Source organism: Corylus avellana, chromosome 9 (genome assembly GCF_965113065.1).
Source record: "Corylus avellana chromosome 9, dhCorAvel1.hap1.2, whole genome shotgun sequence".
In the NCBI taxonomy this organism is placed as follows: domain Eukaryota; kingdom Viridiplantae; phylum Streptophyta; class Magnoliopsida; order Fagales; family Betulaceae; genus Corylus; species Corylus avellana.
Genome location: NC_142498.1, coordinates 5,773,225 through 5,800,222, shown reverse-complemented (window position 1 = coordinate 5,800,222; position 26,998 = coordinate 5,773,225). Strand labels below are relative to the sequence as shown.

The window sequence follows — 26,998 nt, the reverse complement described above, 5'->3', positions numbered from 1 at the left end:
CGTCACTATATTATGAAAACCAGTGTTTTATCCGCTCACTTTCTTTCATGTTGCATCCCGCTAGCCTTGCCAACTGGTGTTTTTTACTTTGGAGGAAAAACGCTCAATGGCACACCATAACATGGAAAACCAGCGGCTACCCTATCATTTTCAATTTTCATTTGTGTTTGGGACTTCAAAAGAAGATTCACTCAAAATATCAGATTTTCTTTCATGAGGGGGCATCTTAGCTTGTGAACTAAACGAAAACATTGATTGAACAAAAGCATTCTTTGCATGTTGTTGCAAGTACACCACACTAGGGTTAATATCTTACAAAATAGAGGACAGAAGGCATTTTAACATGTCACCTATAAATCATACTCTGCACAAATCGCATTTCCTAGTGTTCTTACACCCAATTATTCCCAATTTTTGGAACCCTGGCTAATTGGGACCTAATCTCAGAAGCTGGAAAAATACAAAAAATAAAATAAAATAAAATCTTAGAAGCTGTAAAAAACAAAAAAAAAGGGAAAAAAGAGATCCTGCCTAGTTGTCAATTTCATAACTTACATATGCTGCCTTAGCCGTGGCACTATCCTCAATTTCCTAGGCTAGTTTACAGTTAAATATACAGTACAAGAGGAGAATCTGGAATCATTTACCCCTAACCCTACTCCTGCCCCTCCTATTGTATCCGCTCATTTTCTTTCCCCGTCGGTTCTCAACAATCCTGCTAGTCTGGTCTTCCACAGTGTGTTTTGAATTTGGCTGAGAGAGGTCCTCTGATAACTCTTCATATTGCATATTAGAACTGTCCGGACGGCCCTCCGCTACGCTATCGACATTTGGGACCTCCATAGAAGATTCTGTCAAAAGCTCACAGGTTTCTTCCATAAGGACATCTGCTGCAGCTATCGTATCATGGCTGGAACTATTGGGATTGTGTTCCGCATCACCCGGCACAGGATTTTGTTCTGTATCCCGTCCTGCAAGCAAGCTGAACAAGAGAAAGCCCGTTTTAGTAAAAATGGTTTAAAATAATGTAGCATTAGAAAAGAATGGGCCAACCACGCTTTCACCTGTATCCTGAAGAAGGGAAACCATTAGCAGCAATAGCACCTCCTGTTCCAGCAATTTCTTTTGATGTTAAGCATTCAATGTCATGTAATGCTGAATCTGAAATTGCATTCAGCAGTAGGAGAATTAACAGCAAGGAACACAAATTGACTAATTTTACAAAAGCACAACCCCATGTCAGGTGAATAAACAAATAAAGATATTAAGTACACCAGGAAATCAAAATCTACATGGGAGTCATTCAGAAACACTCTGATCTAACCAAGGAATCTAGGAAGGAGAAACTACACTAGACCGAGCAAACATAATCTAACTGACCTTTCCCACCCCGTTCAAAATGTGAAAAATAAGACACCAGCTAAAACAAACACTCAATATATTGTCAAGTCAGATTCAATAATCAGAGTCCAAGATTTATAAACAATATTCAGTATCTAGTGTTATAGCCTCAGTTCAAACTACATGTGACTAGTTAAACAAACATGTAGAACTAATTATTTATCCAGAAAAGAGAAAGATTAGATTCAAACCTTCTATTCTACCCACAACATCAGGACCCTTTCGACGTTGCACAAAAGCCATTGCTTTATGTTCAGCTAGCACTAAAAAGGCTACTCCTAGTATAAGAGGTATAATTATTCCAAGTGCTTCAGCTGGAATAGCTATGTACGGCTTAGATTTTATTCATTAATGATCTGACCTGGTCGACCCAAGCATGATATTTCACTAATGATCTGGCCCGGTCGACCCAATCATGATATTTCACTAATGATCTGGCCTGGTCAACCCAATCATGATATTAACGATGGGACCTTTTCTCAAAAAAACTCCAGATCCTTAGAAGAGTTGAAGATAGTGCAACATTGAATCCTCTTATGTTACTTTGAATGGAATCTTAGCCTGCCTCGCTTTCTTTACTCCATAAGGGCATAAACGAAGTCAGGGATTTGCTTCTATTAATCCAGAATAGGATTGTAAGTGAATAGAGCAGCTCGTGAACAAGCTTGGCTTAGAATCGGTTCATTTATTAAATGAATAGAGCTTGAATAGATTTTCAGGCTCATTTACTAAATGAGCTGAACATGCCAAAGCTCAGCTTGAGTCAGATTAGGCTCACGAACAAAGCTTATATATATATTATCAGTATAGTTATGTTAATATTATAATTTATATCTCTAATAGACTAGCAGTATAGTAAATATTTTTTTTAGAATATTAATGTGTCATATATTCAATTAGTTTAGTTGGATCCCAAGTATCCTCTTTCCCATAGGTAACCCATATTATATACCCATTTCACTTGTTGAACAATGCTAGTATCTTCCTTCATCAACCTCTTTGAAATCAAAGGTTGCAGAAATGAACACCTCGGAATAATTCTCTTCTCCAAGCTAAGCAGTAAAAGATTAGGATTCTTGGAAATTAGTGAAGGCTTCATCTTCAGTTTGCTCACAAAGAAACCCATCAATTTCTTGATCTTCTTCTCTGAAGCAATCATACACATGGTTTGCCCTTTAAATGCTTGATAGATCTCATCCTTTAACAAACCAAAACTTCTATAGGCTTCCACCTTTTGTTCCCACTGTTTTACTCATTACTGCCAAAGAACAGAAGGCTAGACCAAAAGCGGCTTATTTGGATCAAAACCCAATTTCATAGGTTCACTAACAATCTCACGAAACCAACAGCGACTTCGGTAGCAACAATTTGGGTTGAGAGAAAACATTATGTAGCAATTAAAGGTCAGCGCCCATCAGTGGGCAGGACCTCAATTGTTTACAGACAATCCATATCAGAAGCTCCCCACTCACAAAAAATGAGAACCCAAATATGAAATGGGTATTCTTGTCTTTGTTGAGAATTCTTGTTCTGTCTGTTGCATAGGAGTGTTGTGTATGCCTGTTTCTGTACTGTTTTCTCAACGAGTGTCTGTGAGTTCGTGTTGGTGTTAGCAGTGGTGGTGTTGAGAGAGGTTAGTTGCATCTCTAGTTGGTAAGGGACAGACTTAGGTGGTCGCTGGTCAGTGTATGGCACTGTTAATCGATCCATGGATTCCCTTTCCTTCTACAAAAGGAATTTAGGAAGCATTTAAAGAAAAACGCAGACTCCCATCTATTATCTCACTCTCTCTGCACTGCGGCCATTCCTCCCCTGCACCGCAATGCTCCCCAATTTAAGTCTCCAAACACAATTGCTTGACAGTGAAGAGCAATTGGACTTGAGAGTTGAGGGTGCTCATTAGGTGTCCCACACAAGAGAAAAAGATTAAAAATCCCCACAAGTGAACACTTACAAAACAGCAAGGTGCTTTCTTTTTCTTTTTGAGTCCCGCATCAATAAGAGACCACAAGAGAATGTCTATAAAGAGGGAGGCTAATAGGGGATTTGAAAAGGAGTTGCTGAAGCGTTCAAATCACGCTGAGCTCACTCCCATTAATATTAACATTGCTTATGAATAAAATATATTTGTTCTTTTTTTTATTTTTATTTTTCTAAAACCATCAAATTTTATGGTTTAGAATCAGAATTTATTAAAACAATTAGTCAAGCTTGGCTCGGGTTCAAGCTTAACTCGTTTGAATTTTTCTTTCGAGTTCGAGCTCAAGCTCATATAAACATTCAACAAGCCAAGTTCAAACAGGCCAACCTCGGCTCGGCTCAGCTTAATTTTTTTTTGATAAGTAATGATGATATATAAAAGAGCACAGAGGGGCGCAACCCATATACACGGGAAGTATAAACAGAGAGCGCCTAGGAGGGGGAGAAATGAAAAAGAAAATCAGAGAAGCTAATCACTAAAGGAGCTAGCCAAGCGGCCGTCCAAGAGTAAAGCGTAAATAAGAAGAAATGAGTCAATTCCTCTATGGTCCTAGTGGAATTATCAAAACATCTAGCATTTCTTTCATTCCAAATACACCACATAAGACACAGAGAGATCATCTTCCACACAACCGCGCTTCGAGAACGTCCTCCCGACCACCAGCTAGCAAACAAAGCCCTCACCCTGCACGGCATGACCCAATGCAACCCAAATCGCTGAAAAATCATGTGCCAAAGAGCACTCGCGAGCTCACAGTGGAGAAGAAGGTGATCGACTGACTCTCCGGTCTTCTTGCACATGCAACACCACTCCACAACCACTATGTTTCTCTTACGCAGCATATCATGAGTCAAAGTTTTGCCTAAGGCCGCAGTCCATCCGAAAAAAGCCACCCGCTGAGGCGCCTTAGTACGCCAGATGCTCTTCCAAGGAAACTCCTCTTGATTACAATCATTAGTCCAGAAAATAGACATACTATATCAACAAACTAAAGCATGCAACCCCAGGACGAATCTACAGTATGAAGCAAATAAGCCACATAGTTCAGAAAGCAGAAAATCAGTTTGAACAACTGATTCAAATTGGGAAAAAATATCAGGGACCAGCCAAATTTCTGGAGATTTTTCTTTTAGAGCAAGTAAAGGAAATTCATTGAAAATGCAAGGGGCACAACCCAAATACATAAGAAGTATACAAGATAATAACACCCAGAAAATCAAGAATGAGAAAAACGAGTACAATAATCTGCAAAGTTAGAGAAAAAGAGAAGGGCGTTAGCAGAGATCCGGGCTCATTCTCTCGCAATCCTCTAAAGCTTTGAGCATTCCTTTCTCTCCAAATGCACCACATTGAGAATTAAGGAATTACATCCCAAACAATATGAATATCATTCCAACCAACCCTTCTTTTTCAACATGGCATAACCCACCATACTCCAAACATTTGAAATACCATATTTCACAAATCTCTCACGACATCACAATGAAGAAGAAGATCCGGGGTTTTCCCGCTCTTTTTACACACACCACCAATCCATCACTAGGATGTGATGCTTGCGGAGATTGTCTAAAGTGAGAACTTTTCCTAGGGATGCTATCCAAGTGAAAAAAGCAAACCCCAATTAGACCTCCAAATGCTCTTCCAAAGGAGGAGTCAATAGTGGGAAGAACTTTGTAAAAAGATTTAACCTCAAAAGTTCTTTTTGAGGGCATCCCAACATAGCTTATCATCTCCTCCCCAACCCACCCTAGCCGAATACAAGACATTGAAGAAAGAGGAGATTGAGTCCACCTCCCAATCATGCACCAACTTGATGAAACTAATGTCCCAATGAACCACATTATTACTAACAACCCTAAGGTCAACCACTGGAGCATCCCTATTCCTAGCAAAACAAAATAATGAAAGGATTCCTTCAAAGGACGATATTTACACCACAAATCATACTAGAACCAAGTACGAGAGCATCACCCGCCTCAACACTAGCATAACTAGAGAAGGTGTCCCACCCCCTCCTAATTTGTTTCCAAAGACTCACCCCATAGGGTCCAGTGACAGTTTTTGTGCACCATCCACCCACCAAACTCCCCATATATATATCCACTAACTGCGCCAAAACGCCTCTCTCCACAGATAACCTCCCTAGCCACTTTCCCAATAGAACCTGATTAAATGTGGTCAAACTCCTAATCCCCAGACCTCCAACCTAAATAGGAGTACAAACCTTCCAACTAACAAGATGGAGTTTTGACTCATTATCCAAACCACTGCACAAAAACTCCCTCAGTAATTTTTCTAACCAATTAGCAACACCAATTGGGATAGAGAAGAGGGAAAGGAAATATATGGGAAGGTTGGAGAGTGTGGTCTTAATAACGTTACTTGACCACTTGTCTCTCGACCGCTCTTAGCCAAGTAAACTCTTTTTCTTCTAGCTAATATTCTCTCCATGTTCTCAATGAGAGTATCCCAAATAAATTTAGCCTTTGACGAAGCACCTAACAGGAAACCCAAATCTTTCATCGGCAAAGACGAGACTCTGTAACCCAAAATACGAGCCAGCCCACTCACATTCAGCACATTACCCACAAGAACCAATTCAGATTTAGCCAGATTAATCTTCCACCCTGAAGCAGCTTCAAAACAAAGGAGAACACATCTCAGGTATCAAACATGGTATGGAGCAACCCGACAGACAATGAAGGTAGACCCCTAGAACTATTGAAGAAACCACTAGGCGTACCTTAATCAGAATGGAGAACCGAACTGTGGACATGCGGTGCGCGATCCACTTATGCCATTTCCCCCCAAAGCCACATCTCCTTAACACGTAAAGCGAAAGGTCCCAGCAAACGTGATCATAAGCCTTCTCTAAATCAAATTTACACAAAACTCCCGTCTTGCCTAATTTGATATGGCTATTTTCAAGAGAATTTCAGGAAAAATAATTTTGATTTCTATAAAACAATTTTTGGAAAAGGAAAATTTACCAAGCCAAACATAGTAAATTTTGTAAGCTAAACAGCTACAAGACTTTACTTTTTCTTGTCAAAGCTTATATGCAAGCCCCCAAACCAACAGCTAGACCATGAAGGAAAATAAAAAGGGGAGCAAAAAGAAGATGATATTCGTGACCCATGCAACTTTTGATTGGGAGACGAAACTCATTATGCAGAAACCGATATTCGTGACTCATATAAAATCAGCGTAACTGCATCAATCATTTATATTCGTGACCCATATAAAATCAGCGTAGCTGCATCAATCATTTATAATAAATAGGTACCTCAATAAGTAAATGAGAGACGAAACTCATCATGCAGAAACTGATATTCATACAAATAAATGGAAGTCATTTAATGAAATCGGCAGAACTTATTAAGACATTGGGGCTTAAGTAGAAATTATTCAACATTTGCTTCAGGAAAGAAGTGCATGTATAATAAATACAATGATACATAAATAACAAAGCAAAAGAACATATAACTCACTGTACCCTATTCATTTCAGAAAATTTCAGAAAAATTAAAATTAAAAAGACAGTAAACAGCTCATAGGTCTAGCACAAAAAGAAGAGCTATAAAGCTAGAACTGTATGATATTAAGCACAAGTTCTGCACATCGTCAACACATAATGTAAAGACAATTTTATTTGTTTTTATTCTACCTTTCCTATAGGATGTAAACATACAATTTAAAGAGATTTCTATTTTAATTTTATTCCATCTTTCCTGGTTAAATGTTAGCATATATGTGGCGTTAGGTTCGGGGAGTTTAGCATTCCCCCTCATGTGAACTAGGATTCTCGGAAATGTGACTAAACCAGCATTTAAAAAAGATCATCTGATAGGATTCCCTGGAATATAAGATTCTCATGTTTGGTTTACTCCTAGACATCCTGTAGGATTTATTTATGTTTCCCTATTGTTATGTTTCTTTCTTTAAGTGCATAAAGTTTTTTGACACAAAAGTACTAAAAATTACATCGAAGAAAAACTCTATATAAACCGTGATTTTTGTCTTATTTTCCAATATATAAACTGTTTATACTGTTTGATTTATTTTCGTTATTTTTCATCAATGACTAATAAAACTTGTCCATTTCTTTATTTTTCATCAATAATTAAATATAACATGATCATTTCGTTTTTGTAGGATAAAATAGTTCCTCACTTTTATATACATTTTTTTATTTCTTTTCTTTATTTTTCATCTATAGCCAAATAAAACCTGTTCATTTCCTTTTTTTTGTGCAATAAAATAGTTCCTTACTTTTTTATACATGATCACAATCAAACCCATAAAAGTAGCATTAAAAAATAATCATAACAAAATTCTCGCAAAGAACTTTTCTTGTATAACCACGACAATATCCAATAAAAAAAGAAAACCAAATAGTAGCATCAAAAAGTTAAAACGTTTTGTAAGATTGGGGATTGAGAATGCGAGAGAATGTTTAGCACGCGCACAAGGTGTTTACTGCAACTTATTAATAATAAATATGGGGATTTTCGTCCTTTAGAAGAAAAAAAAAATTCTCAACATCGAGGGAATGTGAATTCCCATCTATTTAGAAGCAAAAGGCAATTAGGTTGGGAATCCTGATTCTATGCAACCAAACAGGGTACTCTTAGGATTCCTGGGAATCTTAAAAAATTACACCCATCCAAACACCAGAGTAATGTAAAGACAATCTCTAGTCTTTTTTTTTTTTTTTTTCTCTCCTGCAAGGCAATTGATTGGTCTAGAACTCTCACCTTGTATGGTTCCTCCCACCATAGAGTTACGTTGCTCATTTGTCACAATAGCATCCTTTTTTCCATCAACATTGACAGGACCAGCATCACTATGATACACAGCAACATAAAGTTACAAAACCAGAAATGACAATTACCTTACCAAGAAAAAGAAAGGGGGTGGGGGGGTGGGGGTATTAAAGAGAGTATCTATATTAAAAAGCTTCCAAACCACATAGGTATAGCATTTGTCCTAGGCCCTTGTATGCTAAGCTACAGTAGCAACAAGCAAGATTCTAGCTAGAAAATGCAACTCTAATTAATATGACGCCATTCCATTTTTCATTTGAATTAGTAAGATCCTTCATAAGGAGGCCATATTTATTTTGACACAATATAAAGGAAGTATTGATGCACTTTTAGAAGCTGATATATATATATCCACTTCATGTAATATAGATTTTGTCTAAGGGGGGTGGCTAAAAGTTCTTCATATCTCTGCAGGTAGAATTCAAGGGGTCCTGCTTTGTCTAGACATACAAGGTGAGTAATTTAAGATTTAAGACAAGATATAGGAGTTTGGCTCATGGGGCTACTGCTGGATTTAAGGGTCTCCACTTTCCCCCATCTTCGCTTTACAAATCAACTTATTTTGTTGTGTGAAAGCCTCTCACATTCAGATTGACGATCTCCCTTCCCTACAAATGACTTTAGCTAATACTCACGAAGCCAAAATTTTTGGTATGTTGAGTGAAAAAGAACATACTACTACAATTATAAAGCATCATGCATTAACTATGAAGTAAAACTCATGGCATATACATTACAATTTTAAAGCTTAAAATGTAAGACCGTATATGAAAAAAAATTACAACTAAAAAATAATGGATGGCAGCAGCTTCCTAAGAATAATAACCACAAACCAAAACACCCAACTAACCAGTGTGATACGGTATTCATATCTTCTGATGATTGAATTCCTTCTCCCTGGCTCACCATCCCTTCTGTGCCATCCCGTGAGCCTACATTAGATGGTTTTTAATTAGTTAGGGAAAAAAAAGCTCACATTAAGGATGAAAGAGAATCAACACACTTTGTACTCATGCATATGAACTATCTGACGGATCATATCAAGGCAACAAGTACAACAAAACAAGACAAAAAGCTTGTAAAATCATCCAAAACAGAATGAAAGTGTTAGCATGCTTGTGAACCTGATTGCATTGTTGGTGCACTTCCAATTAGTTTAGGCTTTTGGGTTGGAAATTCTAACATGTAACAGCCTGGTTGTTCATGAGGTTGGTTCAAGTATTCGTGACCCCCATTCTTTAATTTCAGTTTTCATCTCAGTGTTTGTTTGTGTATCTGCAGGCATATTGAAGGCCTGCATTCGGTTCAATGAATAGGTGGGCCTGACGTGAGGGGGCATGTTTTGGTGTTGGCGACCTTGACATACATTGCTCACCGACTTCCTATTAACTTAAACTTTTGGTTTGAAAGCTTTAACAAAAAGCAAATATGTTTCTCACAGTTGTCAATAAAAGCCAAATAGATAGCAAATGATCACAAATTGCAATACGTTTGTACAAAGAAAAATTTCATACTGAAAGCAACCACTCACCAAGATGGAACCACTCAGAATTGATTAGTCCATGAAAAGGTCCTCTAACATCCTCTATATCATTTTTAGTAAAATACAAAACGTATGCAATTTCAGGTTTTACATGCTTTAATTGGTGGATAACATCCTGTATTACAGCCTGAAGAGAAGCCTCACTGAAAACTTAGTCAAAGATAGCTTGTGGGGTGCCAGAGAGGGTTTATTTGCTGCCGAAAATTCGTGAATGGCGGGGATAGAGTATATTCTTTGGGGAACTGAGCAAAGTAATGGCATTCTTTGAAGCCATGAGAGAGCTTCCACTTTCTATTGACTCTCCTTCAGATGGGATGAAGAATGAGAAGAATCCAGGTCCAAGGCCGAGGGTGCTTCTTGAGCCATCGGGGGAGGAGGAACCTCCGAAGACATGGGATTATCCTGTGGGTAAGAACTGAGCTGTTTCAAATTCGTGTGGTGGTGCAGTCAATGGAGTTGGGCCTACTCATGCCGCAGATGTTTCATCACGTGATGCTACAATTGAGGGTAGAGTTGTGCAAAGCAAAAAGGAGGATCTGTTTTCTCTCCTTTGGGCGTGGAAGGGCAGTTTCAAGAAGGTGCTAGGAGATTTGGACCAGGTGATGGCCTCAATTTTGGTTGGGCAGGTGAAGGTTGGGTTGGGTCGTAAGCCCGTAGGGCGCAAGAAGGGTCCTTGGGCCTTTAGGCGAGCGCACAAGTCCAAACTCCAGTTTTATTCCAAAGGGCCTCTTAAGCCCAATTCCAATATTAAGTCCAGGTTCGACCCAGTTCCAGAGACGTCAGAGACTTCGATGAAGGATATGCCGGATGTTCCTCCAACGGTTAGTCTAGTCCCATGGAGGTTGAAGACTTTGATGAAGGATGTGATGAAGGCTCCTCCGATGGTTGGTTTAGTCCCGAAGATTTCGGCAAGGGTCTCTACTGGATCTACTCCGATGAGGTCTAGTGTCGCCGATGTTTCTTGGACAACAAGCTCGTCGTCAGCGCTCACCTAGATAATTCCGATCAGATTTTGACATTTTATACAACAAAGGCTCAACCCAGGGATGAGGGAACCATAAACCGGTGAAGAGTCTTCTTCGGCGTGGCTTTCTCAACCCTCTGTCCCTACCAGTTTCTATGAGTCCCAAGCAAGGAAGCTTCAGGTATGCCCTCCACCCCATCCACTCCAACGGTTTGGGTCTCTGGTGTAGTCTTGAATAATGGGTTGGCTCAAGGAGGGCTTCCTAGGACGGAGGATTCGCCAAGTGTTGTGGTTGAAGGGCCTCGGGCTTGGTCCAATCCCAAAAGTGGCCGATTGGATTCAGTCCATCTTCAGAGTTGGTGGATAGTGAAGAGGACGACATAGATTTCTGCGGTGGGGAAGACGGAGATTTTCCTTACCATTTGGGTGATTTCCCTCTGCCACTCATTTGGACTGGGCTTTGATGGGGGATCCATGTGGGGGAATTCCCCAAGTGTTGTGGTTGAAGGGCTTCAGGCTTGGTCCAATCCCAAAAGTGGCCGATTGGATTCAATTCATCTTCAAAGTTGGTGGAGAGTGAAAAGGACGACAAAGATTTCTGGGGTGGGGAAGACGGAGATTTTCCTTACCATTTGGGTGATTTCCCCTCTGCCACTTATTTGGACTGGGCTTTGATGGGGATTCCATGTGGGGGGATCGATGTCACCTTAAAGGCTACCCCTCGAAAGGTGAAGGGTAGATTTGTGGGTTTTCTTGTTGTATCGTTTGGGTTTCTTCTACTCCTTTTGGAGCCTCTTGTGTATACTGCTTGTGTACTTAGGAATGCCTTATGCTTTTTAATAAACAATACATTACTCATAAAATTTAAAATCAATCTTTCTTATCTCCACTGAAACCTCTAATAGCTCCCAGCCATATGAGTCTATAGAGACTTTATTGATACACATCCAATAGAACAAGCACATTCTTCCAATTCAACTTACTACATTAGAACTTTTCTCCAATCTGCTTCCTCCACCTATAAGCTGCTCATACCTATAGGCTTTCCAAAAACCAGCAGATAACTTCTTTTTTTTTTTTTTTTTTTGGGATGATTAATGTGAATATTATTGAAAAAGTGCAGAGAGGCGCAACCCTAATGCAAAGATATATACAAGAGAAACCCCTACGGAATATACAAAGAGCACATATTCAAGAACTCTTCTATAGTCGGGACAACAATACGGTGGTGAGCCAACGCCTACAAGTGTAGCATAGAGATCATATTCTTCCTCATCCCATCCACCGAACACTCCTTATCCTCAAACGTTCGGGCATTCCTCTCCCACCAAATACACCAAGTGATGCACAAAGGAACCATCCTCCAAATGACTTTAGAGATATCCCTACCCCCCACCCGATTCCAGCAAGCAAGCAAGTCGAGGAAACTTTACGCCATGACCCACTCAATACCGAACAAAGTAATGACATAGTTCCATAACCGAGTAGCCACTTCACAATGAATCAACAAATAATCTAAGGATTCCCCATTCTTCTTACACATACAACACCATTCCACTACCACAACACTTTTTTTATTTCCCCTAAAATCATAAAGTAATTTTTGCATGTAGGATCCTAACTGTATAAAGATTCTAAAATCCTAAGGGCTATCTCAGCTCAACTGATTTCAAATCTCCATACTGCCAGATAGAGTACTCATACTTCCAATTAACAAATTATGGTGTGCTGTGTAAAAATCAATTACTGATAAGAGGTAGTGTTTCACTTGTAGCCTATAAAAATTAACAAAAAGATAAAATGAATAAACACAGTTTAACAGCAATTTGTAACAAATAAATTAACAGAAGTACTAGCAAAGAGTCATTATGTTGCTTTGAGGCAAAACTTAAATGATCGTGATAGAAGATTACAAAGATCACCTTCTTTTTCCTCAATGATTCGAGTGGCTTCCAAATCCTTAACAACAAAATGGTAAACTATGTTAGATATTCTACAACTTGACCCTTATTAGCCTTGAACTATAGAAAACAATTCTAACATTTGGTATCCACTAGTTGCAACAAATTTGGAAAAATGAATATGAACAAATGAATTAAATTTCTTGTATGAGCCTAAGAAATGAACATGCATCCAAGTAATAAATAACAATTTAAACTACTAATCCACTGCTCAGGTACCTGATTTTGTTCAGAAGCAATTACAGCTGGATTAGGTGACAAAGCCTCCTTCTGCATCCCATCTTGTGTTGTCAAAACTGAAGGGGCAGAAAATGACATTCCCATGTCTTAGACTAATTTAATTTCTTTATGTTCTCCAAACTTAAGATAATTTTGACAATTAGGCAATCTATTCTGTGATTTATGACAGTAAATTACTGGAATAAGCCAAATAATTTCCTTCCAACCAGTAATTAAACGCATACCAGGGAAGCCATGGGATGTCGTTCGTTCTATGGCCAAGTTCAAAGATGCATCTACTGGTTGTGTAGAGGTCAGCATTTTATCTCCCATACTATCATCTAGTTTTTCAGTCACTAAAGAATTAGGGCTACTTTTATGTTCTAAAGAAAATGCAGACCGATCAATTTTGGAGGAAGGCAGCGTCCTTAGCATCTCCTCTGTTGCCTTTGATCGCACTCTTCGTATTTCCTCCTGGATATTCCATGACCCAGTGCCTGGAGATTCCCTTTTCAGCTGCATTCAATTTTAAGCACATGAACCACAATAAATTGAATCAGCAGAACGCAGAAAAGATAATACATCTAAATATCATTTTCTTTCTTGTGTTTTTTTTCCTTCTTTTAATCTATTAGGACTACAAACACAAGGGGAAAACTAGCACAAGATTGTTCCTTCTTACCAAAAAGTATGATGCCATTGTTCCCATGAATATATGTGATTTAACTTACCATTAACTCTAAAGTGCAAGGATGATTACCAGATAAAGAAAGAAAACAGAATAATTTGCTTCCTTTCTTTCATAGATGCTTTACAAGTAGAAAAATTAAAGGAGCAATTCCAGCTTAAAGGATGAACTCCATTTTGCAGACAAATATATATATATACTCTAAAAGCCAACAGGGCATTCTCAACCTAAAGCTCACCCACAAATCTATGTATAAACACGCATATAGATGTATGTACATACTCATGTATGCTTGGCGTGAGTTTTGGTATTCATAAGTTCATTTAATGAATATGCTCTCGTCAGTGCATGTAAGCACGTCCCGACATTCCTAGGCTGTCAGTTGGCTTCTTAGGCATCGACCTTAGTTTTTTTCTTTTCTTTTTGGTGTTCTACAATGCGTTTATCTAGACAGTTCATAGTGGAAGCTAAATGGTTTGAATTCACAATGGAAGAGGGGTTTTAACATTTCGCGTTTTGAGAGTAAGGGCATTGAGCAATCGGTATCCATGGGTAGAGTCTTGCTACCATGGAGTAGTTGCTTAAAGCACAGGCCTCAAAGGAGTTACAAAGTCCTCCAAAGCGGGTTCTAAAGCTTTTATTGTCCAGAGGTGTGTGCAAACAAATTCGGACGTTATTTGGCAGTTAAGATATATGCTGGTGGTGGTCAGAGGAACTTCGTGGTTGTTTCTAAAGGTAGAATTTTTCAGACATCCTTCAGTGATGACAGAAAGCTCCTCCGCCTCACTTGAACGAGGTTCCATCAGCGCCAGCGTTGATCAGCCACATTTCTCACTTTCCTGACCCATAATTTAATAAATTCCCCCTTTAAATTACAATCCATCACCCTGGCAGAATTCATTCATAAACTGGGCATATATTTTTTGTAAAGTGTCCACATACTTTCATCATGGAACAAGACCTAGTTTTCACATTGAGGGCATGTTTCTATTATTATCAATTTAAATACCAAAGTCTTAATACTACCCATCATAACAAAAGGAATAGAAGAATCAGCATCAAACACTATAATATACAGAAAATAATTTTGCAAAGGCACCTTCAAAGAGGATGTAGATTTCCCACCAACAGAAAATGGAGTTTCTTCCTTGTAAAGCTGTATCCCTATTGGGGATGGATATTTACATTCAACATGGTTTTCAGAAGGAGAGGCCCATGGAGGACGTCCCTGCATGTACGTTCTGGCCATATCCACTGGTGAACCAACTTCAACTTCAGTAAACTGCATCATTAAGAATCAGTTTTGAGATGCAACCAATAGGGCATTATGCCTACATAAACAAGCTTTTTATGTTTCAATAATTGTACTCCAGTGCCTTTTCTTAGAAAAAAAATTTTAAAAACAAAAAAATTCTAAATCACCAAGATGGTAAATATCAAGAAAAATTGACATATCTAACAATTTTCTAATGTAAACTCCTGGAGGCATCAGCAGTCATAATTGATACATTTTTAGCCTTTAGATTCAATATATTTCTATGTTTTTAAAGAGCAGGCATAGACATTTATAACCTTCAATTAAAGCATCATTACTTACATCAATGAGAGCTTTCTCTACAAGAAAAAATAGACAAATTATTGTGACATATATAGGCCCATGAATAATACAATTGCTAAACCCGCCCCCGGATTAGAAAAGAAGAAAAAAAAAACTACTACTCTTAACCCCCCTTAACTTTCAACTCCATTGTAATGTCCCCCAAACTAAAACAAGTTCAATTGACCCCTTAACTACTTGCCCCTTTTCACTTGGCCCTTTGATGTTCAAAATCGCAATGAACAAGACAGAGGCATGCCCTCGGTATAGAAAGTGAAACATTCTTTCTTTTCATTCGGCAAGCAGGAAGAGTGAAAGTCAAGTTTAGAGAAAAGCACTTCCACTGTAATGGGTTACAGGTACATGGAACTGGGATTGACTTAGAGAGAACGGATTGTGCCAGTACAGGGCTCGATAGGTAGCCTAAGTAGAATATCTCCTTTGTGTTTGGAGATGGCGAACACTAAAACCCATAATAAGGAGATAGGGTACAACACGAGAGAAATTGACTAGGGGGATGATGAGTACATCACCTATTTCCCTTCCTAAGGGCCATTGGCAAATCAAGATCCAGAAGATTGGAAGGCAAATGCATCATAGGACATCAAATGTCTATTATACCCACCAATGAGATGTATAAAAATACCAATATGCCTTAGATTAAAAAATCTCTGGCCGTGACCCACGGCTGGTTGTGGGTCTCCAGCGTCTCCTCTTCCATGGAGACCTACAGTTGGGTCTACTTGCCATTTCTTCGTGGAGTTCTATTATTTCCATTTTGCGTCACGAGCAATGTTCCATCGAATTTCACAAAAATTTCTCAATAAATAGAGCTAAGTGAAAGGAGCAAGTAGTTTGGGAGGTCAATTAGAACCTTTTTTTTTAGTTTGGGAGAACATTGCAATTAAGGTGAAAGTTTTTTTTTATATAAATAATTCCTTTAATTGAAAAGAGCAGAAGGGCGCAACCCTAGTACACAAGAGGTGAAAGTTTACGGAGATAAGTATTGTTTCCCCAAAAAAAAAAAAAAATGAACCACTGCCTAAGGTGGACAACAAACACCCACCTCACATAAATTAAGCCCACTTATTCTAGGCACTCTTGCAAAATGTCCTTGTGTGTCTCAGTAGTTGAAAATGAGCAAGGGTTTCTCTAGACAACTCAAGGACAAAAAAGCCACACTGGCAACCAAATGGAATGAGATATAAGCAAGAAAAAACTACAAGGAAATAAGTTACTTGGATAAGTAGGCTTACTCAACTTAAAACGTACTGAAATTGACAAGACGATGAAGTTATAATTAATACATTTACCAGAAAGCACCAAGCAAGTAAAAAGAAGGTAAAGAATTGATGACCACTATAGACAAGCTAAAACTCTGATAAAACTAGGGTGGACAGATATAGCTTTCAAAAATGCACTCATATTAAAAACAACAGAATAGTCAATACAAATCAAACTACTAAGAGAACACTGATGGAGGGTTAAAATGAATAAATTATGTGGAAATTCTGGAAAACAAAGAACAAATCAATCCAAGGATTCCCCAGAGAACCACAAGCACAGTAAAGTCCAGAAAGCTTAGTAGAAGTTGTATGAGGTATATAAAAGATATAGACTTGTAGAGAGGAACCCTTGAATCTGCAATATTAAAGAGTGACAATAGAAATCCCCAAGATGCAACTAGTCAATTCATATCATGTAAAAGTTAAAACTACAATCATATATTCCTGATCAAGGCACCAAGATCCAACACAATATAACAGCAATATATGTGTGTGCACAAACACACACGCACACACCCCACTTAAGAGACCATAGGAATGAGAGTTACTAACCGGTGACACCATAATAGAATTTAAAGTGCAGGTTCCATGATCCAACTCTGACTTTGAATTTGTCAACTTCTTCTCCTTTAACCATTTTTTTGCCTCCATAATGGCAGTACTGCAGAGATCAGGCATGTCCGTATCTGAAATATAATTAACACCCTAAGTCATACATGGGTATTCAGCAAGTTAATTTTTTAGCTTTGTACGAAATAACACTGCCAACTTTTCTGTTGAGTATCTCACTCAGTCTCCCATCCTCTGCAACTTCAGTAGAGGGCCAATCCACAACTCTTGATTTAATAATCATTATTAATCGATTGCATTCTTCCCTGGTCAAAGGTGAGAACCCCAAACTTGAAGTCAATTAAGTAAGAAAGATAAAAAAATAAAAAAATAAAAAAATGAATAATCCACAGAACATAATGTTACATGTCAATACCGACATAGCAGAACTACTCCTACCATTTCCTGAACACATGGTTCAGGATAATGGCAGTTTAAGGTTGTCAACAAACTGGTGTTCCCTCTATATGTATATGCATAAGTAATTTAATCTAATTAGAAAAGTGCAAAGGAACCCTAACACACATGAAGTATACAAGAGAACCCCCTATTCAAGAGAAAAAGAAGAACAACAAAGTTTAAAAACTCAGAAAAAATAATAAGTAGGCAAATTGGAAATTGTGTTTTTTTTTTTACTTATCAAAGTCAGTCTACCTCCCTTAAGATAAATAAAGCATTTTCCATCCAGCCAACAAACATTCCATTTTATCAAATATGTTTTCCAAATAGGTGTAGCCTTGTAAGACGCACCCAATCGCAAACCCACGTTCTTCATCGGCAAAAAAGGTCAACCCTTAGAAAAATATTCATTCATCAACCTTTCAGCCTCAATTACAGGTCGTCACTTTACAATAAAATCCATCTCCCAGATACCATCCAAAAGATCTTTTCTTTTTCTTCCCTACATTCCCAGACACCTCCTCATGGCTCATTCCATTATCTAAGTCTGATTTCAAGGCTTCCAACTTTCAAGCCAGTACATAGCTAAGAAATACTTGAAAATTATATGACAATCATCATGTTTTCCCCTGCTCGACAAAATCTTTTGATTTTAACCACATTTTCAAATTTAAAATACCTACTACCACCAGCGGATACAATACAATCCAAAATCAAAGGAAAATGATCTGACAGGATCCATTTTTTTTTTTTTTTTTGATAGGCAATATCAATGTATTAAAAGTGCAAGGGGCGCAGTCCATATACATAGGAAGTATACAAAAGAGCCCACATAGATCTAGGAATTCCGCAAGCGTTGAGACTTGAGAAGAATGCCACAATACTTTCCATGAGAAAAGTGTTTGGAGCACCCTTTTCTTCAACTCTATAAGTCCAAGTTCTCGATCCTCAAAACTGCGTACATTCCTTTCTCTCCATAAGCACCACATTACACACAAATGAGTCATTCTCCAGATTTGCAGAACTGTACAATTACCCCTTTGTCCTCTCCAACTTCCCAAGCTTAAAGATGACTTCCCAATGCTTTTTAGTATTGCTCGTGAGAAGGATGCTTCGGTGGCAGCCAACGTGGAGTTACTTGGCGGAGCTTATCAGTGGAATGTAATCTTTTGCAGAGAGGCTCACAATTGGGAGGTAGAAGTCGTTGCTTCCTTTTTCCAAAAGTTGCAGTCAGTCTCAATTCGAATGGGGAGCAAAGACAAATTGTGGTGGATTCCCTCCAAAAAAGGAATGTTTAAGGTCAAAGATTTTTCTGGAGCCCTATCCAAAGTGGAAGGTAACGGTTTTCCGTGGAAGTGTGTGTGGAGGACCAAAGCTCCCCCAAGGGAAGCTTTCTTTGTGTGGTCGGCAGCGCTTGGAAAAATTCTTACTCTAGATAATCTAAGGAAGAGGCAGGTGATTGTCATTAATAGATGCTGCATGTGCAAGAAAGATGGAGAGTTGGTAGATCACTTCCTCATTGCGAGGTTGCCCACACTCTGTGGAGCAACATCCTTAGCAGGCTTGGTCTGTCTTGGGTCATGCCTAGTTGTGTTTTGGACTTGTGCGCTTGCTGGTGCTCCACTGGAAGGACTAGGAGTGTGGTGGTTTGGAAAATGGTGCCTATTTGTATTTTTTGGACGATTTGGCGGGAGAGAATCAACAGGTATTTCAAGGATTTGGAAAGCTCTATGGATGAAATTTTACCTCCTTGTTTTATTCCTTGTATTTGTGGACTGTGGCATACCTTTCCCCTATGTCTCTTAGCTATGCGGATTTTCTTTCCCGCTTCTCTTTTTTCTAGTTAGGTGCTCCTCTTGTATATATCCAATGTACTTTTGAGGCACCTTACGCTTTTTAATAAAATATTCTTATTACTTATCAAAAAAAAAATTAAATTATTCAGGATAAAACATGAGCAGTGCCAAAAATCATGAGTACTTACAAACACACATGCACAGGCACTACATACATCAATGTGGTTCTTGCGATTCTTCCACCCTCACAATTACCTTTAAGGGGCGCCTCTTTTAATCCCACAACTAATAACAATTTCCTCCCATATTCTTAGGTATGATGTAAGATATTAAAATTTCAACTACAGCTTAAAGCCAAATACAACTACATACAATATCACCTTTGATCCCCTTAATCATAAATTGATGCGGAAGATTTAGTCTCATATTGTTGCATAAGTACACTGAAGTCCAAGATTCCAAGTGTAGGAGAGAATCATATGTATTTGGAAGGGTCAAAAAGATCTACTATTAGAGTAGTCAAACCGTTAAGAGATGCTATACTATTTTTTGCCATAAATTTTGGGTTCAAAAAACAAGGATATATTTAAAAATGCCTTAAACTACGTATAAATTACAAGCATAGAGTAGATGCTTTTGAAAAAAGAAATCGATAATTCTTTAGGTGAACCTTTTGTATACTTCCTAATGAAAATTCATAAGTGATTGAGACAGGGAATAACCAACTAGAAATCTAAACTTTAAAAAATTTAAAAATAAAAAATAAAAAAGGAAAATCTTAATTACCTTGAGAAGGTCTCCTGCATAAGTAACTGTTCAATTAGACACTTTGTCTCACTCTTGCCAAGTGGGGTCTGGGGCTCCTTCCTAAAGTACTTGATCATCTCTGATGACCCATCCTTCTGATACAAGAATACAAATCACTCAAATGTCTGAAAAAAAAAAAACATATTCACCCTTTGTCCTAAATTATTGTCCCACTTGAAAATGTAGAAGTTCGAAGGAAACCAGTAATACATGAGCTTCGCCTGCCTCAAATATTACCCTTTACTTTTACCTTGAAAAGTGAAAATGCAATCGTATTCCCTTCTAAGAAATACAATTGACAAAGGTTATCATAGGAACTGTAAAAAAATAATTCTTACATTTTCTGATAATGACCAAATATTTTGAGACAGCCACAAAAGGAAATGTAGACTATTTATTTAGGAACAGAGGGAGTAGTTGTCTTAATATAGAGCATGATAAAAGGAAAGTAAAGTGTTTGTGTGGTCCAAAAGAGTGTTTTAAGAATACCCGTTATCAAGGTAAACTTTCTGGAAGATATTAGCATCAGCAGAGCTAAACCCAGATTAGAAGTCGATAGGAAAACATGTCAAGAGCAATCTACTAAAAGAAGTCAGCAAAAGCATCAGTCACAGATTTTTTATATTAGCGCTGAATACATAATTATGTTTAATATAAACATATCAGTTATTGCATTTTTAAGTACACAATACAACAAAAAAAAAAAAAAAAAAAAGAGAGAGATCCTCATTTTAATTTTCCAACAAAAATTATTTTTCTATAGCTCTGATAACAAGTCATATCTTTCCTAAATTGGATGAATGAGGAATTTAGACAAAGGTATAGACAAAAGATCTGCAAGGTTCAATTGCGTCTTCTAGCAAGCTCATGCTATTTCAATGCACACCAATCAGATTCTCGATCTACTTGGGGTTCATTTAGGTTTGCGATTTCAAAAAATATGATTAAAAATAGCGATTCTAAAATGTACAATTTGAATACACAATTTTTAAAAACACAGTCAAGTGTTTGGTAAAATTGCAATTTGGCCTTTAAATAGCAGTTTAGCTTTTAAAATAGTGCATTTCTAAAAACACATCTCTTGCCTGAGATTCAAAAACGCAGTTTTTTTTTTTTTTTTTACGTTTTCAAACTGAAATTTTTGAGTGTAGCTAAAAGGCTTGAGAAAGTCCAAAGAGATTTCTTATGGGGAGGGATGGGAGACGAGCCTAAGCTGCATCTTGTAAATTGGAATCAAGTTTGTTGTCCCCTACGATACGGTGGATTGGCATTTGAAAGTTGCATCAGTTTAATCAAGCTCTTTTGGGTAAATGGCTTTGGAGATATGCGAATGAAAGTGAGGCTTTTTGGTATAAGGTTATCAAAGCTAAGTATGAAGACCAGGATGGTGGGTGGTGGACAAAGGAGGTTTCGGGTTCTCATGGTGTGGGTTTATGGAAGCATATTCGACAAGGTTGGACCTTTTTTGCCAAAGGTATACGGTTTGAGGTGGGGGTGGGTTCGAAAGTTCGTTTCTGGCATGATACTTGGTGTGGGGAAACCTCTTTGAAGCATGCCTTCCCGTCCTTGTTCAGTATCGCTAGACATAAAGAAGCTTGGGTGAAGGATAACTTTATTTGGAGGAATGGGGTTGTCGAGTGGAATGTCATTTTTGTGCGTCCCATACAGGATTGGGAGATGGATTTGATTTCTCCTTTCTTGGATCGGTTGTACTCTTGCAAGATTTCCATAGGTACTGTGGATCGGATTCGTTGGTCATCGTCTAAGAAGGGCAAGTTCAAGGTTAAGTTGCTCTTCAAGGCCTTGTCCAATTTTGACCATGAGGTGTTTCCTTGGAAGAGCATTTGGCGTACTAAGGTGCCTTTGCGAGTGCCTTTTTCAGGTGGACCGCGGCCCTAGGCAAAATTTTGACTCACGACACTCTGCGTAAGAGGAACCTAGTGGTAGTAGAGTGGTATTGTATGTGTAAGAAGACTGGAGAGTCAGTCGATCATCTTCTTCTCCACTGTGAGATCGCAAGTGTTCTTTGGCATACTATTTTTGATCAGTTTGGGTTGCATTGGGTCATGCCTTGCAGGGTGAGGGACTTGTTCGATTACTGATGGTCGGGAGGACATTCTTGAAGCGCAGTAGTGTGGAAGATGATCCCTCTGTGTCTTATGTGGTGTATTTGGAATGAAAGAAACGCTAGATGCTTTGAGAACTCCACTAGGACTATAGAGGAACTGACTCATCTTTTCTTCTTTACTCTTTACTCCTGGACGGCCGCTTGGCTAACTCCTATAGAGATTAGTTTCTCTAATTTCCTATTTCATTTCTCTCCTTCTTAGGCCCTCTCTTTTTATACTTCTCGTGTATGTGGGTTGCGCCCCTCTACGCTTTTGAATATACCATTATTACTTATCAAAAAAAAAAAAAAAAAGGCACTCCCAAATAATACACTTTCTGTGATTTGGTTTATAATCTTTTGGTCTACAAAATCGCAATCCCAAACACAATATTAATACATCCCCTCTCTGTATTTCAAACCCCGCTTCTTCCAAAGGCTGGAAACAAAATTTCCAATTTCAGCCTTTGTAAGTGTTTCCATCTGAAATGAGAATTTGCTATCAAAATTTAGCATAATGCCCTTAATATTGGGCTGGTATAACCATATAAAATAAGTTTGCAAAGGCCATGGAAAGGAGGAGTCCAAAGAGAGAGGACTATTTCTTGGAGCAAACTTCATGGGAATAGCAAATAGACCATACTGTTTATGGCCTTCATATAGTCTTGTATCCAATCTAAAATTGTCTGGAGTTACAACTGAGTTTTTGTTGCAAAGGGGAAAAATACAACTTGTCTGACCCAAGCGTTCATTAGCAAAACAGCTCAGCAACTGCTGGAAGAACTACAATAGTTGACTCTCTTTGCATCCTTACTGATTTGTTAACACAAATATACTTATGATTATGTATAAACATCAAAATATTGGGTATACAGGTCAGTCATATACCTATGGTAAAATCAACCAATTCTCAAAACAAAAAAACCATTGCTCTAACACAGAAAAATAATGCAGTTACCTGTGTCAATCCATTAGCCCTCCGAGTAGAGATATCATCATCATCATTCTCAATATCATCCTCTGCAAAAGAAATTAAAAGCAATCCTATAAAAAGGATCAAAAAGGAAAAACCAATTCTTCTTCTTGCCTAACTGAAGTAGAATAACTGCTAAAAATTTATCCTAATTATTAAAAGAGATATATGAGACATGGATTGATTCATATCAAAAGAATATGCTTCAATCTTGTTGACAAAGTCACATAGCTGAAAACAGAAAAGCTAAAGGGCCTCAAAAATTAGAGTCACTTATGCCTCTTATTGTAAATATCCACAGGAACCAAAGAAGCCCTAAATGAAAACAGCTAACATCTCATAAAGCAACTGTAAATGTTTAATCTAGTTAGTTGGTATGGGATGACAATAAGTGGAAATAAAATCTATATAATATTTATCTCAATCATTGATGAACTAAATTGAAATATTTAGTTTTTCTATGCAATTGGACAACTCAGCAGCAATACGACCCAATTAACTACTGCACTGTACATCTATCAAAATTTTAAAAATGTTGACAGAGCAACTAAAAGGTTCTAGGGAAAATAGTGTCAATAATGACGCAAGAGTTTATTGGACAAGCAAACATGCCTCAGACAGTCAGACTAAAAATATTTTCCAACATCAATGGAATCAAGATAAACTCCAAAAAAAAAAAAAATCATCTCGCCCTCCAATTTTAACACGCTAGGTATAAGACTGAATGTCAAAAAATTTTGCTTCTCCCCAAAATTCAGAAAAATGCAGAAAATTGTACGTCATTGTCCATGTATAAAGGAATTTGGACATAACGCTCTTAAGCTCTACCACCGATATCTCGCAATCTTCAAAGCTCATTACATTCCACTCTCTCCAAATGTACCACATTAAGCACAAATAAGCTATTCTCCAAACTTCTAAGACATTACGGCTTCCAAGATAACCTCTCCAAGTTGCCAACAACTTTGTTTCCCTTATAATCATGAACCATTATACATCAAAAAGACAAAAATCAAAACCCATAATTCTCTTGCCACTTCACAGTGAAGAAGAAGATGATCTATTGGCTCCCCACTTTTCTTGCACATACAACACCAATCCACCACCATGACATTCCTCTTCCTCAAATTATCCAAAGTCAAGATCTTCCTTAGTGCCACCGTCCACCCAAAGGGCACCACTCTCGAAGGGACCTTAACTCTCCAAATACTCTTCCAAGAAAATGGGGAATCAGCAGGAATAGACAACACATGATAAAAAGGAGCTTACTTCAAACTTCCGCTTTTTGAAGGGAATCCAACATATTTTATCCTCACTGCCTTGTCTTAGAGTACAAAAGATTAAAAAAGAAATGACCAAGTCCACCTCCCAATCATACATTGGTCTGATAAAAGATATATTCCACTACAAAACTCCATTAAAGAGCGGCATATGATCTGCCACCCACGCCTCCTTACACCGTGCAATACTAAACAGTTCCGAAAAAGTTGCCTTCAGGGCCGGTCACCACACCACAAATCATGCCAAAACTTGATCTTGGACCCATCTCCAACCTTAACCTAATCTGAAAGGCCCCACTGCCTCCATAGAACACCAACCTCCCCTTGTGCTATCATATTTGATTTCCATCACCAATCTCCACAAAGCATCCCTCTCTGTAGCATAACGCCATAACCATTTTTCCAATAGAGCTTGGTAAAACTGAATCAAACTTCTTACCCCCAAACCACCTGATAGCATTGAAAACAAATCTTCGACCAATTGACTAAACGAAACTTAAACTCGTCCCCAATTCTACCCTACAAAAAAGCCCATCTAAATTTTTTCAATCTATCCACCCTAATATATTTCCACACTCCCACTCTGAAAGGCCCCACTACCTCCTTAGAACACCAACCTCCCCTTGTGCTATCATATTTGATTTCCATCACCAATCTCCACAAAGCATCCCTCGCCATAGCATAACGCCATAACCATTTTTCCAATAGAGCTTGGTCAAACTGAATCAAACTTCTTACCCCCAAACCATCTGATAGCATCGAAGAACAAATCTTTGACCAATTAACTAAATGAAACTTAAAACTTGTACCCAATTCCACCCTTCATCGGCAAAGATGCCACACTACAACCAAAGAATACTAGCCAAACCTTCTACATCTCCAACAGGAACTAACTCTGATTTAGATAAATTAATCTTCAACCTAGAAACCACTTCAAAATATAAGAATAGACAATGAAGATGACAAAGTTGTTCATGATTTTCCATACAAAAAATCAAAGTATCATCCACAAGATGGGACACTAGAAACTCGTTATTATTTCTCGACCCCACTGAAAAACCTGATAAGAGCCCCTTGTCTGCTATAGCGGAACATGATCTATTACAAGTTCACCGGTATCCATGACACCAGACTCTCTTTGGGCATGCAGAGCAACATCCTAAACTTCCACCAAGTGGCCCGCCAAGAAGTAGACTATTCTGCCAGCACTTTTTCTCGAAGCAACCAATCACTAACCCTTTGCATCTCACAGTTCAAAACTACACTCCAAGAACTGATCGAGTGACCCTAACTACACCCACCCATCATCCAAATCACTACACCTTTTGCCTTGTTTCATTTCAATGAAAACATAATCTTTCTCCACCTTTGTTTATCTTCATGTTCTGCAATTGCTATTCATCATCAAACAAAATTACATACTAGTACGCTTTTATCTCACCACAAACACTACAGAAACCATCATCAATTCTCCAGAGACTATACCTAACGAAACTGAGACAAGGGGTGGAAGTCTCGAGTAAGTTTATTTATCTCTAAGGTTGCTCCTCATGCAATATCTGCTGATATAATTTCTTTCCTATTATTCTGGAAACAACAGATAATGAACTGTCCATATTTTTTATGAATCAAACCCTTCAAAAACACGCACTGTCAATTTAGTTCTCAATCTAAATAAAGTCATAATCACCAAATGTTTCCACTTCCCCAGCTTCCTACTACATTTCACCAACCCAGGCAGAAGCAAACCTGGACCACAAAAGGACAGGGCATCTTTCAGCTCAGTCATAGAAGCAACCATCCCTTGATTGTTTCCATACTAGATAGGAGAGAAATTGACCATTACGCATCCAAAATATGCTCAGCTCTTCGGTTTTTACTTTCTACCCCTAATATTCGCCAAATATTTCAAAAATTAAAATGCCCCAACCGCATTTCCTCCAACATTTTCCTCAACTTCTAAACACATAACCATAAAACAATAATAATTCAAAATAAACTGCTTCCACTACCTGTTTTCATCACCTTAACCATGACCTAAAAACCTAGAATTTTATCAGCCTCTCCCCCAAAACACTCCCTATCAAATTTCCTGCCCAATACACGAAATTACGGTAGATAAAAAGCACATACCTGAACCTGAATCGCCACCGGACGACGAGGCAGAAGAGGAAGAGGAAGAGGACGAGGTCTCGGAAGAGAAAACAGTGGAGAGTAGCTTCCCGGCGCCACTAACAATGATGCGAGAAGGCGAGTAGAGGAGCCTGGAGAGCCAACTAGGGTTTTCGGGACCATCCTGACTCGCCAATCTTGGCCGCTCGTACGGAGTCCTCGGCCCCACCGCCCGCCTAGCTCGCACCATTTTCCCTCCCGATCGGGGCTCCACGGCTCGCCGAGATCTGAAAATTGTTGCCATAGTTACCAGTAGAGAAAGAGAGAGAACAAAAAAAAAAGTTAGTTGCAGACGTTGAGGAGCACAGAAACTTTTTCCGTCTCTGTCGTGTTTTCAGGGAGAGAAAAGTGGGACACAGAGGCTGCGGATTTATAGAGAAATGATAAGC

General features: G+C 38.4%; 1 protein-coding gene and 1 pseudogene across 2 annotated transcripts; one reads left to right on the top strand and one right to left on the bottom strand.

The window, feature by feature from the left end:
- Nucleotides 1–255: 255 nt before the first annotated feature.
- On the bottom strand, nucleotides 256–26,998 carry LOC132191138 (flocculation protein). 2 transcript variants are annotated; one of them, XM_059606153.2, is made up of 13 exons: nucleotides 26,571–26,998; nucleotides 23,143–23,204; nucleotides 20,057–20,172; nucleotides 17,256–17,341; nucleotides 17,019–17,152; nucleotides 14,683–14,865; nucleotides 13,141–13,411; nucleotides 12,896–12,972; nucleotides 12,638–12,674; nucleotides 9,059–9,140; nucleotides 8,140–8,228; nucleotides 1,065–1,107; nucleotides 256–982 (listed from the first exon to the last, which is right to left on the bottom strand). In XM_059606153.2, exons 1-13 carry the CDS (start codon nucleotides 26,851–26,853, stop codon nucleotides 640–642), a joined length of 1,806 nt encoding a protein of 601 aa, XP_059462136.1. In that variant the 5' UTR covers nucleotides 26,854–26,998; the 3' UTR covers nucleotides 256–639. The 2 variants fall into 2 exon arrangements, with proteins under 2 accessions (XP_059462136.1, XP_059462135.1); XM_059606152.2 differs by having other exon boundaries at nucleotides 1,065–1,161; nucleotides 26,571–26,996.
- LOC148583629 (uncharacterized) lies at nucleotides 9,972–11,368 on the top strand (annotated as a pseudogene).